This window comes from Thamnophis elegans, chromosome Z (genome assembly GCF_009769535.1).
Source record: "Thamnophis elegans isolate rThaEle1 chromosome Z, rThaEle1.pri, whole genome shotgun sequence".
NCBI classification, from domain to species: domain Eukaryota; kingdom Metazoa; phylum Chordata; class Lepidosauria; order Squamata; family Colubridae; genus Thamnophis; species Thamnophis elegans.
This window is the reverse complement of record NC_045558.1, coordinates 114,717,044-114,734,508: the sequence shown is the minus strand read 5'-3', so window position 1 is coordinate 114,734,508 and position 17,465 is coordinate 114,717,044. Positions and strand designations below refer to the sequence as shown.

The 17,465-nt window shown below is 35.8% G+C and overlaps 1 protein-coding gene across 1 annotated transcript; it reads left to right on the top strand.

The window, feature by feature from the left end:
* The first annotated feature begins 1,554 nt into the window (after window positions 1–1,554).
* LOC116521569 (vomeronasal type-2 receptor 26-like) lies at window positions 1,555–16,216 on the top strand. The gene is made up of 6 exons (XM_032236228.1): window positions 1,555–1,670; window positions 2,799–3,090; window positions 5,776–6,630; window positions 6,860–7,009; window positions 14,740–14,866; window positions 15,315–16,216. The coding sequence occupies exons 1-6, from the start codon at window positions 1,555–1,557 to the stop codon at window positions 16,214–16,216; spliced, it is 2,442 nt and encodes an 813-aa protein (XP_032092119.1).
* The last annotated feature ends 1,249 nt before the right edge of the window (window positions 16,217–17,465 follow it).

The window sequence follows — 17,465 nt, the reverse complement described above, 5'->3', positions numbered from 1 at the left end:
TATTAATTTCTCTGCATCTCTTTCCTTTGCTCTCAATCCTTTTGCAGCTCATCTATGGCTCTAGCCCCATCATGAATTATAAAACACCAGGCCTTTTTTTCTTCCAGATGAGCCCCCTGGAAAGACTTCAATATCCCCTCCAATAGATATTTATTCCTTATGTTTTCAGATCTTGTACAGATTTTAGTTCTCCTTTTTCATCTAAAAGCTCTGCATGTCTTACCATTTTACTGAGATCTATAGTATTTGGAGATGTCATTGCCTCCATCATTGATAACCAGATTGGGATTTTCAGGCAGTGGTTTTTTTTTTACTTTTCCCAGACCGTAAACAGGGCATCCCTTATTATACGTCTCTGGAAGTAGGAATAAGATTTATTTTTTCCTTCCCAGAGGAAGTCATGCCAACCTAGTTGGAGATTGTGGCCTTCTAGCATAAGCATTCTTTTATTTTTTAGTTGAATCTAGTCCTTTAGCCATGTTAGGGTGCCGCCTGATAATAAAACTCCCAATCTGGGAGGCGGAAGCCCTCTTTCTTTCAACTATCTTGTAGAAGTTTGTATTTAATTCCCCCTTTTTTCCCCTGATCAGATAAATTTGGATACCATTTTGTTTAGTTGTTCGAAAATAAATTTCTCTAATTTAATCGGTATTGTTTGAAAAAAAGAAAGTAGTTTGGGTAGTACATTCATTTTAGTTGTTGAGATTCTGCCAATTAGTGATATATGTAGTTTAGTCCAATTATCGAAATCTTTTTGTATCTGTTGTAGCAATTTGTTGTAGTTATCTTCTTTTATTTTAATACATTCTGTTGATAGCCATATTCCCAAATATTTAATTTTCTTGGGCCTCGAAATTCCCAGTTTCTTCTCCAGTTCTTCATTTTGTCTTTTAGTTAAATTCTGAGTTAATATTTTAGTTTTCTCTTTATTCATTTTAAGCCTGCCACTTTACCGAATTGGTTTATATCTTGTAAGCAAAAAGCTGCAGCTGACCTCTTTGGAGAGCACAAACTTGAGGGAGGATTGTCTTGGGTGGTTTTTTTTTTCCCTTAAGAAAATATCTTGTCCATTTTAAGCATCTTCTTTCCAAATGAGATAGAAATCTTTTTTTCTATCAGTCAAAACATGTTTCCTTCAATTCTCTTGGGATTTCCATAAAGTAATTGCACACCTATTTAATTATGAAAGGATGGTAGCTAATTTGTTTATGTTCAACCAGATACAGAATGTCAGTGTTTAAGAACAAACATGAAGAATATTATAAATGTCTCAACTTCTTCATGTTAGGTAGACTAAAAGCACTTCAATTATACAACAGTTTGTGGAAGTTTTTTACTCTTTCTGAAGGTTTGCATTAACACCACCTTTTGTTACCAGAATACTAATATCACTGTCATCATAGAAGCAAAAAGAAACTAGATGACTAGGAAACCTATGGCTTTTGTCCAAGAATGTTAGCCTTAATAATATTCTCACCAGCATTACTTTATCTCCCACTCTCTAAGTCATATAAAATCCAATGTAGAGTTCAAAGTCCTCATGATCCATATCATATGTACTATCAGCCAGGTGATCTTACCGTGGGTGGCATTGTCACATTAGCTGCTTTCCTACATGCTACTATAGAGTTCACCAAAGTCCCACCACCACCATTGCCTGAAGAGCTTGTGTAAGGATTTTATGCTTAGTTCTATGTATTCTAACTGTATAAGATGCTATTAGATAACTCAATTAATCTACTCTGCTTAATGTTGTATCTAAGCATTGGAGATTTGTATAATGTTTACTATTTTACCCAGTCAATGTTTAATGCTAAGTCTGGGCCAGGAGAAAACATCATTTAAAACATTACTATTCTATATAGATTTGCCTGGTAAAGTTTAATAGTCTGCATCTTCTTTGAGAATTTTACTCATTCTTCCTCATGGTTTTTTTCCTTTTAATTTATACACCATTGAAATGATTGTAGTAAAATGTGGCATTTACTCATACATTAGAGATATGGATAGTTGTTATCTATATATTATGAATATACTTGGAATACTGCATTCAGTTTTGGTCGCCACAATGTAGAAAAGATGTGGAGACTCTAGAAAGAGTGCAGAAAAGAGCAGCTAAAATGATTAGGGGATGGACAACTAAAACATATGAAGAAGGGTTGCAGGAACTGGGTATCACTAGTTTAATGAAAAGAAGGACTAGGGGAGACATGATACCAGTGTTCCAATATGAAACTAATCAAGGAGAGAAGCAACTTAGAACTGAGGAGAAATATCCTGTCAGTGAGAACAATTAATCTGTGGAACAGCCTCCAGAAGTTGTGAATGCCCCAACACTGGAAGTTTTTAAAAAGATGTTGGATAGCCATTTGTCTGGAATGGTATAGGGTTTCCTGCCTAGGCAGGGTGTTGGACTAGGAGACCTCCAAGGTCCCTTCCAATTCTGCTATTGTATTGTATTGTAATATATTATTTCATATCAAAGAACTAAAGAGTGATTTCAAAAACAAAGGAAAAATACAAATCTACGGATGGCATGGTTAATGAGTTTTAAATATCAAGTTGTAAAGCTGATGGGTAGTGTAAATAAATAGATGTGTACAAAATGCTGTTGGTTTGTATACATTATATTGTATGAAATAACTGCTTTATAAAACAACCACTGCATTATTTTCATATACATACTAATAAAAATAAATATTCTGAGACTTGTAAAGTGAGATGTAACAATTCATGTATATTTTATTTTAAAGACCTTTTAAATGTTTATCTGATTTTGAATTTATCTTCTATTTCAGATTAGTTCCTAAACATTACCAAAATATTGTGGCCCAGGCATTTGCCATCGAGGAAATCAATAAAAACTCAGAGACATTATCCAATGTCACCCTTGGCTTCAACATCTATGACAGTTATACCAATGCACAGAAAACATACCATTCAACAATGTTACTGATTTACAACAGGAAAAACCCTTTTCTCAATTACATCTGTGGTATCCAGAATCATCTGACCTCAGTGATTGGTGGACTAGACTCCAAAACTTCCATTGTCATTGCAAATCTCTTGGATATCTATAAGATCCCACAGGTAAGAAACAGAGCATACCTAATTTTTTAGAACTTTTCTATTTTATTTGGTAAATTACAGGCAGAAATTGGGATTCTTCTAAATAGCATTGTCCGTTGTGCGTTTTTTCTAAATTAAAATCCCCTTACCTTACTTTCTTTTAAAGAATGGCAGTAACAAGCTAGATAATTTTAACCTAATAATTTAAGACAGAAAATTACTTTGGTATGAATGAAAAATATAAATTATTTTTCTGTTTAAATGGGCTTGAAATATTTCCACAGTCAGAACTGTAGAACCCAATGTATAACTTTAAATGCATAATATTAAGATATCTTCTTGTTGAAAAATAATTTTAATAAGCAAGTAATAAGTGACTATTTAGAATACCTTGTTGAAAAATGAAGGAATAACATCTTTGTTTGAATGTATGATGTATAAGGACAATAATGAACATAAGCAAACTCGATAGTTGATTGGTGGGATTATACATAATTGAAAACAGTGACATACAAATATAAATGGTTGGTAAAATAAATTTCATATCGGGATATGTGATTTTGTTATTATGTGATATTGTTATTAAACGGACAATCAAGAATGTAAGGAAATTACGTTTATTGGGAAAAAATATTAATTGTAATTGAATATACACTGTACAATGAAATGAGGTACCTAGTTATATTAGATGAAAACACTGTGATTGTAAATATAATTGAGAATATGGATGCAAAAACAATTGTAACCAAACAACATGCTGTATGTAATGGATGAGAATTTTTTTATGTATTTTTTTATGTTTAAAAATAAAAACAAATTCCAAAAAAAAAAAAAAGAACTGTAGAACCCTGATACCAAAAACTCTCTCAGCATTATGGAGAGAGTGGCAATAGTTCACAGTGGTTTCCTCTCAAACCTACAGCAAAACACAGGTTATGTTGCTAGTGGTCAAATCTCTTCAGCCTGGGAAGGAAGTTTGCTGAAGCCAGTGATATATTTGAGAGTTTCCACACATTTGCTGGTTCATAATAGCTATTTTTTTTGTTGTTGCTCCTATCTCCCTTGTTACTACATCCCTGGCTTGATTGTACAGCATCCTATCTCCTTTTCTATAAGATTCTTCTGTGGCAGGATGTAGCTGCTTGAGTTTAGCTGTAAATCAAATTTGGTGTTGCTGTGTATTCATAGGCTTCTGCTTGGCACATATACAATAGAACTTCACAAAAAACTATCATATGTTGTCACAGTATCTCTGAGTTCATCCAGGTCTGCAGAGGTAGCTTCAAAAATGTTCCAGTCTGTGCAATCTCCTCATTCCAAGCTTTCACTAATTTAATTGTTGGTTTTAGACAGTGGTGGGTTTCAGGTTTTTTTAGAACATCTTCTGTAGGTGTGGCCTGTGTTGTGAGAGTGGCTTACCAGCCATGTGACTGAGTGGGAGTGGCTTGGCAAAATGTGGTGAAAGTCACTTAACAACGATCTTGCTTAGCAACTAAAATATTGGCTCAGAAACTCTGGCATTTGAAGCACGCAAGTCTTAAAGCTGTCAAGTTACAAGAACCTTGCACCGGTTACCAGTTAGGAAAAAATCAATCCCCAGGGGTGTTCAAACTTGACAGCTTTAAGACTTGTGGACTTCAACTCCCAGAATTACATACATACATACATACATACATACATACATACATACATACATACATACATACGCAATTTTTATGACTCACCAGAATCTGCATCTATAGATAAAAGTATGCCAATAAAATATACATTCATTTCACTGTCTCCCATCTATTTTCCAGCTAGAAGTATTCATCCATCTGTAAAATGACCATTATCTTGACAATATTCATGTTACATTTAGCATAAAAGATAGGTAGTGGATATTGCATATCAAACATTTTGTATATCAGCTTAAAACATGCTCACTAAATATCAGAATTTCATATGATACCAAACAGAAAATTCTTTTTCCTATAAAAAAACATTGTACTGAGAAAATGGAATTAATTCATTGCATCATATTATTCTTACCTTAATATGTACTTTAAAAAAAAATTAAGATGAATGGTAATCTAACTAGTTTCCTCTTCTTGCTTTCTTAATGTTATCACATTTCAGAACCTAAAAAGCCTCCGGTATTTGATCAACCTCTTAAACCAGTAACAATAAATGAAGGCAAGATCCTGCAATTTGCTTGCCATGTAGCTGGACCACTTATTACATATTAAACAAACATTAATAAATTAAGAAAATATTAATAAATATTACTGTTTTAAAGCCTAAATGTGACATAGCTACATGTCATAAAATAAAATTAATTAATTAATTAATTCACTCATTCATTAATACTGCACTTCATTTAAAATTGCTCAAAACATGATTATTTGTGAATGAATAGATTAGCTCTTCTGTTCTCTTCAGAGAAACAGAATTTTCTCTGAAATGTCACATTTTATCCATTTTCTTCTCTTCTTTCCTGTTAAGGAGGATACTTGTTGCACTCTCCTACCTCTCTAGCAGTGAACCTTGCTTTATCTCTCTTTTCTGTCCCTTCATTCTAACTCCAGCAATGCTGTGTTTTATTCACTCACATAAGCATTTCTTGTATTGTTATAAGAATGTATGTCATATTTTTAAAATCATAAAAATAACACGGAAATGTTACTTTCTCTGCATCTCTTTCCTTTGCTCTCAATCCTTCTGCAGCTCACCTATGGCTCTAGCCCCATCATGAATTATAAAACACCAGGCCTTTTTTTCTTCCAGATGAGCCCCCTGGAAAGACTTCAATATCAAGGGATTCTGTCTTTGCTTCTCCATTTCAGGTGGACATGGATTGGCATAGTTGTAACAGCCAATGATAATGGAGATAGGGTTATAGAAAAGATTGTTCCATTATTGTACCAAAACAACATCTGTGTTTCATATATAGAGAAAATTAGTGAATTAACAACTCCTAATGAAATTTATGACTTGTTCAATGAAGGGGCAGAAACACGTGATAAAATTATGGATAGCAATGCTAATGTTGTGATATTTTATGGAGAATCTGATACTATGGTAAGGCTGAGATGGCTATCATATTTATCACGAAAAAACATGCCAGATACTGTCAAAGGTAAAGTGTGGATATTAACAGCACAAATGGAGCTGAACTCACATGTATATCAGAGAAATTGGGATACTGACATAATGAATGGTGCTCTGTCTTTCACAATTCATGCCAATGATCCACCTGGATTCCAGTCATTTACTGAAAGTAGAAATCCTTCCATGAGAGAAGATGGATTTATCAAGGATTTTTGGGGACAATCCTTTGCTTGTGCATTTAAAACTTCAAATGTAGATGAGGTAGCTGGTGATATTTGCACAGGAGAAGAGAAACTGGAAGATCTTCCCATAACTTTTTTTGAAAAGAGAATGACTGGTCACAGCTACAGTATTTATAATTCTGTCTATGCAGTAGCACATGCATTGCGTGCCCTGATTTCATCCAGATCTGCTCAATGGTCAGTGGCAAATAATGGGAGGTTGAAGCTTCAAAATCAAGATTCATGGCAGGTAATGGACTGAGCATCACCTTGAAAAGAAAACATTATTTGTACAAAGGAAAATGAGCCCTTTAACATCATTATAGGAATTCAGTTTGATGTCATTTCCCATCTTTGGAAAGGACATAATACTCTGGTTTCATGAGCCACATCACATCCTGTTAAACCCTCACATCCTGGACATAAACACCTCCCCAAGGGATGCTGTTTTAATCTTTTGTCTCTTCTTTTCCATCTAGCTGCACTCCTTTTTAAAAGGTCTGTCATTTAATAACAGTGCTGGAGATCTGGTTTCCATTGACTACAATGGAGAATTACTAGCTGGATACGATATACTGAATTGGATTGTTTATTCTAATGACTCCTTCCATAGAGTTAAAGTTGGGAGGGTAAACCCTGCAGTTTTTTCAGACGAAATGTTCACCATAAATGAAGATGTCATAACCTGGCACAGTTGGTTTAACCAGGTGGGATCCTCCTTCTGGGAATTTATACCAAATATACCGTATTTTTGGAGTATAAGACGCACCAAGGTTTTGAAGAGTCAAATTTTTTAAAAAGTTTTTGCACTCTGCAAACCTAAAAACAGGCCTGTTCCCACCCAACCCTCCCCAAAAGGCCATGAATAGCCCTTAGAAGGTTTGTAGAGTATTCCGGGAGGGGGGCAAAAATGAGCAAAAAATTGCCTGTTTTTTACAAAAAAAATAAGAGTGCTGCTGTGGGGTAGGGACAAAAAATGGGCCGTGCTCATTTCTTTCCTCCCCACCCCCAGGATCTCTCTGAAAAACTCCTACAAGCTATGCATGGCTATTTTGGTGAAGGGGTTTCAGGAGGCAAAAAAAAGCTGTATTCAGTATGTAAGATGCACCCAGTTTTTCAGCCTCTTTTTTGAAGGAAAAAGATGAATCTTATACTGCAAAACATACTCTACTTTTTAACTAGATGCTTAAAAGAATAATTCAGACCTGATCAATTATCAACATGTACTATAATTCAACTAACAATGTCTACAAAGTTGCTGCTTCAGCTGAACTTTTTATGAATTCATTAGTTAATGATGAAATAAAATATTTGATATGATATATGAATTAACTTTCTCAAATGGGATTGGCCTACCCCACTTGTGCTGGCAGAAGGGGTCTACCACAAATCCCACCAGCCAAGGAATTTCAGCTAGTGTGACCCAGGGAAAGAAGCCTTTTTACCAAGGCTCTTGTCATTTAGAACATTTTGCTATGGGAGATTAAATCCATTCCCTTTTAGCCTTCATAAAAGTCTTAAAACTGTGGTTGTGCTGGCTGGCATTGGGTTCTGAAGGCTTCTGTTGGCTTCTGGTGGTTGGTGCACTAATAGAGAAAGTACCTCCTCTCCCCCCTTCAGCCCCTTGTTTTTTTAGTTTTTTTTCATTTCTGTAATTTTAATCTCTTCTTTATTTATAATTGTTAGATGTTTGTCTGTGGATTTTTGTTGTTGTTGACAGAGTTGTTGACAGAGTTGACAAATAGATAGGCAGACAGTTCATTATTTCATAATCTTTTTTGTTCGTGCTGGCTTACAACAATTAATTATTAATATGACAGTTTATTTAAAAGAAAATCCAAATAGTTGATATTTTGCTTTTTAAATTTGAATTGAATAATTGTGGGTGCATGATGCCTCTTTTTTTTCCAAATTTTAATCTATAAAATACAGAATATGTAAACTATTTTGTTTATCTTCTTTGAATCTGTTGTTTGGCTATTTCAATAGCACAAATATAAATAGTTCTTTTTGGATCAACACTTACAATTAAATTTTAGCTATACAAAATGTATGGGTTTCTTAAGTAAATTGTTAGATAGAAATTGAGCAAGGAGACCTGCTTTTACCACCTTGAGATAGACATTAATTCAAATAGTTATTGGATGCCACATTTTTACATGCTACCCAAAAGGCTGAAACAAGGACCGCATCTCTCTTTAAGATTATCCAATCCAGACCTAAGAAAAGTCTAAGAAGAAAATGCTGTATATCTAATGCAGCACTTTACTTGGAAACAGGAAACTTCAACATTTTATGTATGAGATTGTTTAATGTGAGTAAACTTGAATTTCCTACCAGTGCTTGACCTCACTGATTCTGATTGATTTCTTACACCCAGGAAATTAGACCCCAGCAAAAAATGGTGCAACTTCTTGGATCTCCTCCCCAAGAAATCTTTGCATGGGCATAATCACATAAAAGATACCCTGAAATGCAGATTCATTGATATACATAGGTAGATAGAACAATGCAGACTTTCTGCAGGTGTCCTAGCTAGTTAAATGTCTAGGTACATTTCTTTCAAGCAGCCCAATATTTCTCACTTTCTCAAAGTTCTGGCAAATTTTCATACTTCATCACTTTCTTTTTTTTTCTTTTTCTTTCTTTTTAATTTTTTTTAATTTTTATTTTAAACACATAAACACATCAACAGAAACAAACACATAACTTAAAAACACCATAGGAACAATAAGTTCCATCATATATCATACAGCAGTTCCGAAGCGGTTTCTCTGCAGTTAGTGTTTTCCCTTCTATACATTTCTATCTTGCGTTCATAATCTCGTTATTCATTATCCATTTTTATATACAATTCTTTATTTATTTCTACTTAGCTACTTATGATCAAGTATTATTTACCTATATTGTGCTTTACATTTTTACTGTCATTTATTCTCTTACATACAGTTATAGGTATACATTCACATAGTTATTCTTTTTCTTTGCCATTCTTATATTATTATTATTCCATTTAAAAGGTTATAAGGTATAATTTGGAATGCTTTGTTTACCATCCTTCACACCTGCTATGACACCACCTTATTTTCTCTTTCTTTTCCTTTCTCCCTCCCTCCCTTCTCTCCTTCCTTCCTCCTCTCCTTCCCCTTCTTCCTTCCCTTACTTCTCCCCTACTCCTACCTTCTTTCTTCTCCTTCCTACCCTCTCTCCTTCTCTTTTTCTCTCTTCCTCCCTCCTCTCCTTCTCTTTCTCTCCCTTCCACACACCTCTCCTTACCTCTTTCTTCTTCCTCTACCTCTCCTGCACATTTCTTCTTCCTCTCCTACTATCTCTCCTTCTCTCTCTCTCTCTTCCACCCTCCACTCCTTTCCTTAGTCCCTCCATTCCCTACTTCCTTCCTCCCCTCCTTTCCTTCCTTCTTCCCTTCCTTTCTTTTTCTATTGTTATAGCTGTCTCTTTCAGATCCATTTTATGTTTTCTTGGGGATGTTATTTCCACAAGTCCATTTTTTTCATATCATTTCTTTTCTCTCTCTATCATTCTACAATCTATATGCCAGCTATCATCCTGATTTGATTTCACCAATCATGACCCCCTTGTTTTACTCATTATTATTTTTGAGAGTTGCTCTATTCTTTCATTGCTTTTTATTTCTTTGCTCCATCCATCTATACCAATTATCCCATATCTGGTCTACTTTCAATTTCTTAAGATTATTAAACATCTGGGCTCTTTTTTTTAGTGCGTTCAGTCCATTCAAGTTTATTGACATAATTGTTATTTCTTGATCCACCTTTAGCTGAGATTGTTTTTTTTACTTCTAGTTTGTATCTGACTTTTCCCTCTCATGCCTTCCTTCTCTGCTCTCTCTCTTTCTTGCCTCTGTTCTTCTCTCCTGCTTCTTCCGTTGTCTTCTAATGTTTCTTCCTCTTGACCTCTGCATTCTAGTTCCTCTTTGCTTCCTTGTTCTCCTTCCCTATTGCAGTGTTCTTCATAGAATTTGTGTGCTTCTTCTAAATTCTCTATCTTATATCTTTTTCCTTGCCAAGATACCAGAACTCCTTCTGGTACTAACCATCTGTACATTATTGTATTTTTATTTAACTCATTTGTTAAGAATTGGTATTGCCTACGTTGTTCCCAAATTCTCCGTGGGATCTGTTTAAGTGTGGTCAGCTCTTTTCCCTGTAGTATAATAATCTCTTCTCTAGTTTTTTTGTACACTTCATCTCTGGCAGTTTTCTTAGTGAATCTTACATGCACTTCTCTCGGGAGTCTATATCTTCTTGCATAGTTAGTGTTCACCCTGTAAGCATCATCAATGTTCCCTCTCACTTTCTGTTCTTTTTTTTTTTTTTTTTGCAGAAATTCAGTGAGGATATTAATCATTTTTTCTTTCAGATCTTCCTTCTTCTCTTCCGGTATGCTTTGAAATCTTAGGTAGAATGCCGCTTTTTCATTTTCAAGTCAGATTATTGATAATTCTAATTCCTTATTAAGTTGTCTATATTCTATTTCCATTTTTCCCATCTTCTGATCTGAATGTTGTATTTTTTCTTCCATACATTGAATTTTCTGTTCATTGATTGCTAAGGCATTCTGTATCTTTTCAACTTTATCATCTACATTCTTGATAGTTCCTTTCAATTCTCCCATTTCATTTTTTAATTCTTCATGGTTCTTCCTTGTCTCTTCTTGGCTTTTTGCCAATGTTTCCTGTATCATCTGGAACATTGATTGCATATTCTGCATTGTTGGTGCTGGTCCCGCAGATTCTGCCATCTTTTCACCTTTCTCCAAACCCCACGCTCTCTCAATTGATCTTTGATTTGAAGAGGGAGGTGTTGCTAAACTCACATTAGGTATGGTTTTTTCCCCTAATTTTACTGAGGTTGCCATTTTTAACCCCCTATTTGTCCTTGCCCACAAATGGCTATAACCTTTACCTTATTTCTAGTTTATCAGTAGAATCAATGATATAAATAAATGTATAATCCAATATTCTACAACAATTCAACAATTAACCTTTCTTGATATCACATTTCAATAGTTAAACATTCCCATGTAGTATTTTACCCTATTTGGTTATTTGATTTTTAGTCCTTAATTAAGTCTTTAATTAATTTGTTTAATATATATCATAGATTTATATATCACACTCTTATCTTATGGCAATAAATGTCTCTCAATTTTATCAGTTATGCAAGTATTCGATTCTAGTACTTAGTCTCTCTATGTATGTATGTATGTATGTATATGTATGTGTTGTGTATGTATGTGTGTGTGTGTGTATGTATGTATGTATGTATGTGTGTGTGTGTGTGTGTGTGTGTGTATATATATATATATATATATATATATATATATATATATATATATATATATATATATATATATATATATGATTTTTTACAACCCCTGGTAAGCCCCAATTATGGGAGGAAGCTAACTGCTTCCATCATCTGTCCTTCGGCTCGTCACAAGAGTCCATCACGACAGAAACCCAATATTTTTACTGTTGCCTTTGTTATATTTGTGTTTTTTTTATTTTTTTGTTTTTTTATTTATTTATTTATCAGCACAAATAAACACACACACACACACACACACACACACATATATATATATATGTGTGTGTGTGTGTGTGTGTATCAGTTTATAGCAATAATTGTTCTCTTACATCCGGCTTCACAATTCAGATTTACAGTCCACTAGATGTCACTCTCTCCTCAGTGACACTGTTAATATCCACGAAGCAAAAGACTCTTCCAGACAGACTTCTATTTATTGTCTCTGGCACTGTTCCAAGCTCCTAGTCAGATAAATATCAAATACTTAAAAGTTCAACACAGCAGCAGAAGGAATAGTGAGCAGAAAAATAAAGGAACTCAGTTTACCAACCCGACTTTTAAACAGTCTCTTCTTTGAACCTTCCAAATCTTTTCGGCAAATATTGTCCCTGCAGTCCATGTCGGATTTTCGTTCTTACTGTGGCTGATCTTTAGGTTCCTCCGGCTGTCCCTTCCTGTCCCTTCGAACTCAGCGTCTCTGCTCCGCTTCTTTTCGGCAAATTAAACTGCAAAGGCAACCTCTCTCCCAGCTTCTTCTTCTTCCAGCTCACGCTCTCTGCCAGTTTCGCGTTGCTCTCCTCTTTGGGTTGTCAGCAATAAAAACAAGCATCCGATTTCAACTGCTTCTATCTCTGTTCTTCCTTCTATGCGGACACCATTGCTAAGGTCCTAACCAAAAGGTAGGATATTTCTTCGTCCGTTTAGGGGGTTTCTCCTATCCACAGGGGGATTTGCCTTATCACCCCAGAATCTACAGAGTATCGCCTTTGATCTGCTGATCTCTTCGGGATCAACAGTGCTCCAAAAAAGAGCCCAAACGAAGAGGTTAGAGTTAGGGGTTAGGAGAGCTCCCATACCCCACTCTAAGCACAATGACGTCACCACCAGAAGCTCTGACGTCACCACTGGAAGCTCCATACTTCATCACTTTCATAAGCTTTCATCAACAATCCTTAAAGTAGATATAAGATAGATATGAGATCTCCCAAAGATAAAACTTCATCAAATCAGAGAAATAATATTCTATCAATGATATTGGCAAAAAGCCAAACCACATCAAATGTTACTCAAATTTGGTCTCGGACTGAGTTTCAGTACGTAGAAGAGTTACTATTCCTGGTGCCAGAAAGAAAATGTAAAAATATTGTGTAACATCCTAAGAAAGGACTGATCATGTGACATAGCTATGGGTTAATTGACTACAGGTAGTACTCCATGTAGGACCAAAATTGGACTGGAACTTCCTTTGCTAAGGGAGGAAGTGGTTAAGTGAGTTGTACTTGATTTTATGACCTTTTTTGCCATGATTACATGAAACATATGTTCATTAAGCAAATACAACTTCCCACTTTGACTTTGCCTGTTAGAAGCTGGCTGGTTGGTTACAAATGGCGGACATACGTTTGTGCAATAATCCTAAATACATGCCATTTTCCAGGTGCCTACATTTTTATCACATGACTGTGGGGACGCTGTGATACTATAATTGGAAAGATACTATAATTCCATAAGTCAGTATTTTGATAACTTCAAACAATCATTAAACAAATGGTTATATGTCAAGGACCACCTGTAGTGTAGTAATAGTAATACTGTAATATTACACTATCATTGTAAAACCATAGTAGGTATGCTGCTAAAGATTTGTACATTATATATAACATCTATGGAAATTGTCAGTCATCCAGGTCATGGTTGTCCCAAAGGTGCTTTTTCAAGAGGCAACTGGACTTTCTGTTTGAAGATTTATTACTTCTCATCCAAGAAGCAATATATCTTCAGTTCCGTCTTGAAAAAGCACCTTTCAGATTGTATATAATGGATTAAACATTATTTTATGCAGCCAAAAAATGGTCAAGGAAGTATCTTTAAAAGTACCTGCAAAGTGGAATACAATATTCTTACAATAACAATTGTATATATTTGGAAAGGATGGTAATCTGATGCATCTTTCCATAAACAATATTATTGTTGTAGGCCAGGTAGAACACAACATTTAAACAATTTTACAGAAAACAATTATGCTTGGAAGAATAAGCAGTAAAAGGAAACCAGGCCAACAAAGAATCAGTTCTAGACACCATCATGGCTGACTCCTGCCAGACCATAAAACAACTCAAAAAAGTAGTGCAAGATCAGAAAATGTGGAGAGATCTGGCCCACAGAATCAACAGGTTTCCGATACAACTAAATGAGTAACATTATATCATCATCATCATCATCATCATCATCATCATCATCATCATCATCATCAATTAGCTTTATTGTAATTTATTTGTCTGAATTAAAACAAGTGTATTAAAACTGAGGACCAGGCAGAAGGGGAAAAAATCATGGCTTCAAAATCTAAGGGACTGAGTTTTGGACAAAACAGTAACTAGCAGCACTTTTTCATGTGGCTGTTGACAAAAATAGGATCGCTAATATGATTGCCAACATCCGATGACGGATATGGCACAAGGAGAAGAATTCATTTCTTTGTTAAGAGTTTTGGAATTGGGTAGCATATGAATTTAATAACTTATTGTTAATTATATCCTAACTCGGACTAATATCTTTATTGTGTTTGTTTATTGTTTCTACTTCAGTCCCAGAATTTATCTATATGCACTATATCTACATGCATCATCATCATCATCAATTAGCTTTATTGTAATTTCATTTGTTTGATTGTTAAGAGATGTTGAATTGGATAACATAAAAATTTAATAACATTAATTATATACTAATTCAGACTAATATCATCATTGTTCTTGTCTGTCTGTCTGTCTGTCTGTCTGTTCCTTCAGTCCCAGCCTGTTTCTATATGCACTGGGAATTGCCAACCTGGTTCCAGCAAGAAAATAAAGGAAGGGCAGCCCTTTTGTTGCTATGACTGCATTCCATGCCCAGATGGGAAGGTTTCAGAAAAGGAGGGTAAGAAATGTTATCTCACACATTTATCTCACACAATGGTAGCAGTTTCCAAATGCAACACTGTATACCTGAAGTCTCATTTTGCCTGATATTATGTCCAATATTTTGAATGAGATTGACATCCTGTAGTATTGGGACTTGGTGAAGACAATGAAGTGACTATTATTATCCTACCTAGTTCAAATGCATAGATTATAGGAAGAATTATATAATTATATACAGAATTAAAATTCTAAAAGTTTTTTACATATCATTTTGAAATTAAAATACAATATCATCACCATTAAACAGATTGTTTAAAGAATTAGAGCATTCTTAAAATCTACAGACAAACATTTAAGTGTTTATTGAAGTGGAAATAAAAACATTCTAACTATGTAAAGAATATTATAAAGATAAATTTTACTCTATATTCTGCAAAAGGCCTTCAAATCATTTTATTTTTCAGATACAAATGATTGTTACTTGTGTCCAGAAGGAAACTATCCAAGCAACAATCAGGATTCCTGTATTCCTAAAACTTTGACATTTCTGTCTTACGAGGAGCCTTTGGGAATCAGTTTAGTTTTCTTTGTTCTTTTGTTTTCTTTGCTCTCAGTGATGGTCTTTGTAATATTGGTGAAGAACCACAACACACCTATCATCATTGCCAATAACCGAGACCTCACCTACATTCTCCTCCTCTCCCTCCTGCTCTGCTTCCTTTCTGCATTCCTATTCATTGGTCATCCAGAGAAGATGGTATGTCTCCTGCAACAACAGACTTTTGGGGTTGTCTTTGCAGTGGCGGTTTCTTCAGTATTAGCAAAAACCATCACAGTGATTCTAGCTTTCCAGGCCACTAAGCCAGGATCCAGGATGAGAATGTTTGTGGGAAAGAGACTGTCCAACTCCATTGTCATTTCCTGTTCTCTTATTCAAACAGGTATTTGCATAGCATGGCTAACAACTTCTCCTCCATTCCCAGACCAAGATATGGATTCAGTAGTTGAAGAAATTATTGTGCAGTGCAACCAAGGCTCTGTGACTATGTTCTACAGTGTCCTAAGCTATTTGGGCTTCTTGGCTGTTATTAGTTTCATAGTTGCCTTCATGGCCAGGAAATTACCTGATACTTTCAATGAAGCCAAGTTCATCACTTTCAGCATGTTGGTCTTTTGCAGTGTCTGGATATCCTTTGTCCCAACCTATTTGAGCACTAAAGGAAAATACATAGTAGCAGTGGAGATATTTTCCATCCTGGTCTCTAGTGCTGGTTTGCTGGGCTGCATCTTTCTTCCCAAATGTTATATAATTGTTTTAAGGCCTGACTTGAATACCAAACAACACCTAATGGGGAGGAAAAAATGATGGTTTTATCAAGTGATGCCCTCTCCCATAATTTACAAGGTAGAACATTTTTATATAAAGCTGTTCACAATAAATTGTTTAGAACATTTAAAATGTGCAGACAAAGCTCCTCTTTTGAAATTTTAAAAGCAGCCCTTTTTATCAACTTATGTCTGCTTTATAGAATATTTCCAACCTGCTCATTTTATAGATCTATGTATAACCCCAGCCTTAAATTTGTGATAAAGAAGGTGGTGCAATGTGTAATTCTACAAATAGGCTGCATCTAATAGCTTCTGTAACTACCTTATTCATCCTGAAATATATAAGGATATTTAGCAATAACAATAGCACTTACATTTATATAGTGCTTCACAGCACTCTGTAAATCAGCGGTTCGCAACTTGTGAGTTGCGACCCCTTTGGGGGTCGCGTGACCCTTTCACAGGGGTCGCCTAAGACACGGACACATGCTGTGCTCTTCTCTCTGACAGCCGCCTGGTTAAAAAGCCATCCCCCGTGGCATTTTTCCCTGGGGGGCTCGGTAGAACATTCCAAGATTTATGCCACCAGATCTGCCCTCTTCGGGACAGATCCTCTTCAGAAGGACGAAGCCCTGCTGGTTTCCTGCACATCCCCCCCCCCTCTGACACAATTACAGCCTTGGAGTCTTCATTAATGGGAGGAACCTGTTCTCACTTACCCAGACTTCTGCAGAAACTTCCCTCTGAAGCCCTCCAAGGGAGGAAGGGCCAGTTGGGAGAGGGGCTTTGGTCCTGCTCTGTAATTGTGCTGGGCGTCCGTGTGCCTATGTTTTCTATGATGTGGAGCCGTGGCCAGAAGATGAAGAATGTGAGGGGACCAGCGGGGCCTCCTCCTTCTGAAGAGGACCTGTCCCTGAAGAGGGGAGATGTGGTGGCATCAGTCTTGGGATGTTCTGCAGAGCCCCCCAAGGAAAAATGCCCCTGCTGGGTACTTTTAACCATATATTTTGGTCCTATAACTGCTGAATGCTGCAAAATGCAGGGCAGTTGTTGAGTGTTTCAAATGTGATTGCAACACTCAACAAGGTGACCATACTGTGTGTGTATGTGAGAGAGAGAGGGGGGGGGAGTGAGGGAATCAGAAAAAGAGACAGACAGACAAACACAGGGAGACAGTGAGAGAGACAGAGAGTGGAGGGAGGGAGAGACAGACAGAGAGAGACACACAGAAACAGAGAGAGTGAGTGAGAAACACACACACAGAGTGACAGATGGAGGGAGGGAGG

Excerpts from the sequence above, each read along its gene's own strand:
- LOC116521569 (XM_032236228.1), top strand. The coding sequence starts at position 1,555 with ATGTACTATCAGCCAGGTGATCTTACCGTGGGTGGCATTGTCACATTA. Across the intron at positions 1,671-2,798 it reads CCATTGCCTGAAGAGCTTGT|ATTAGTTCCTAAACATTACC; the intron begins GTAAGGATTTTA and ends CTTCTATTTCAG. Across the intron at positions 14,867-15,314 it reads GAAGGTTTCAGAAAAGGAGG|ATACAAATGATTGTTACTTG; the intron begins GTAAGAAATGTT and ends TTTATTTTTCAG.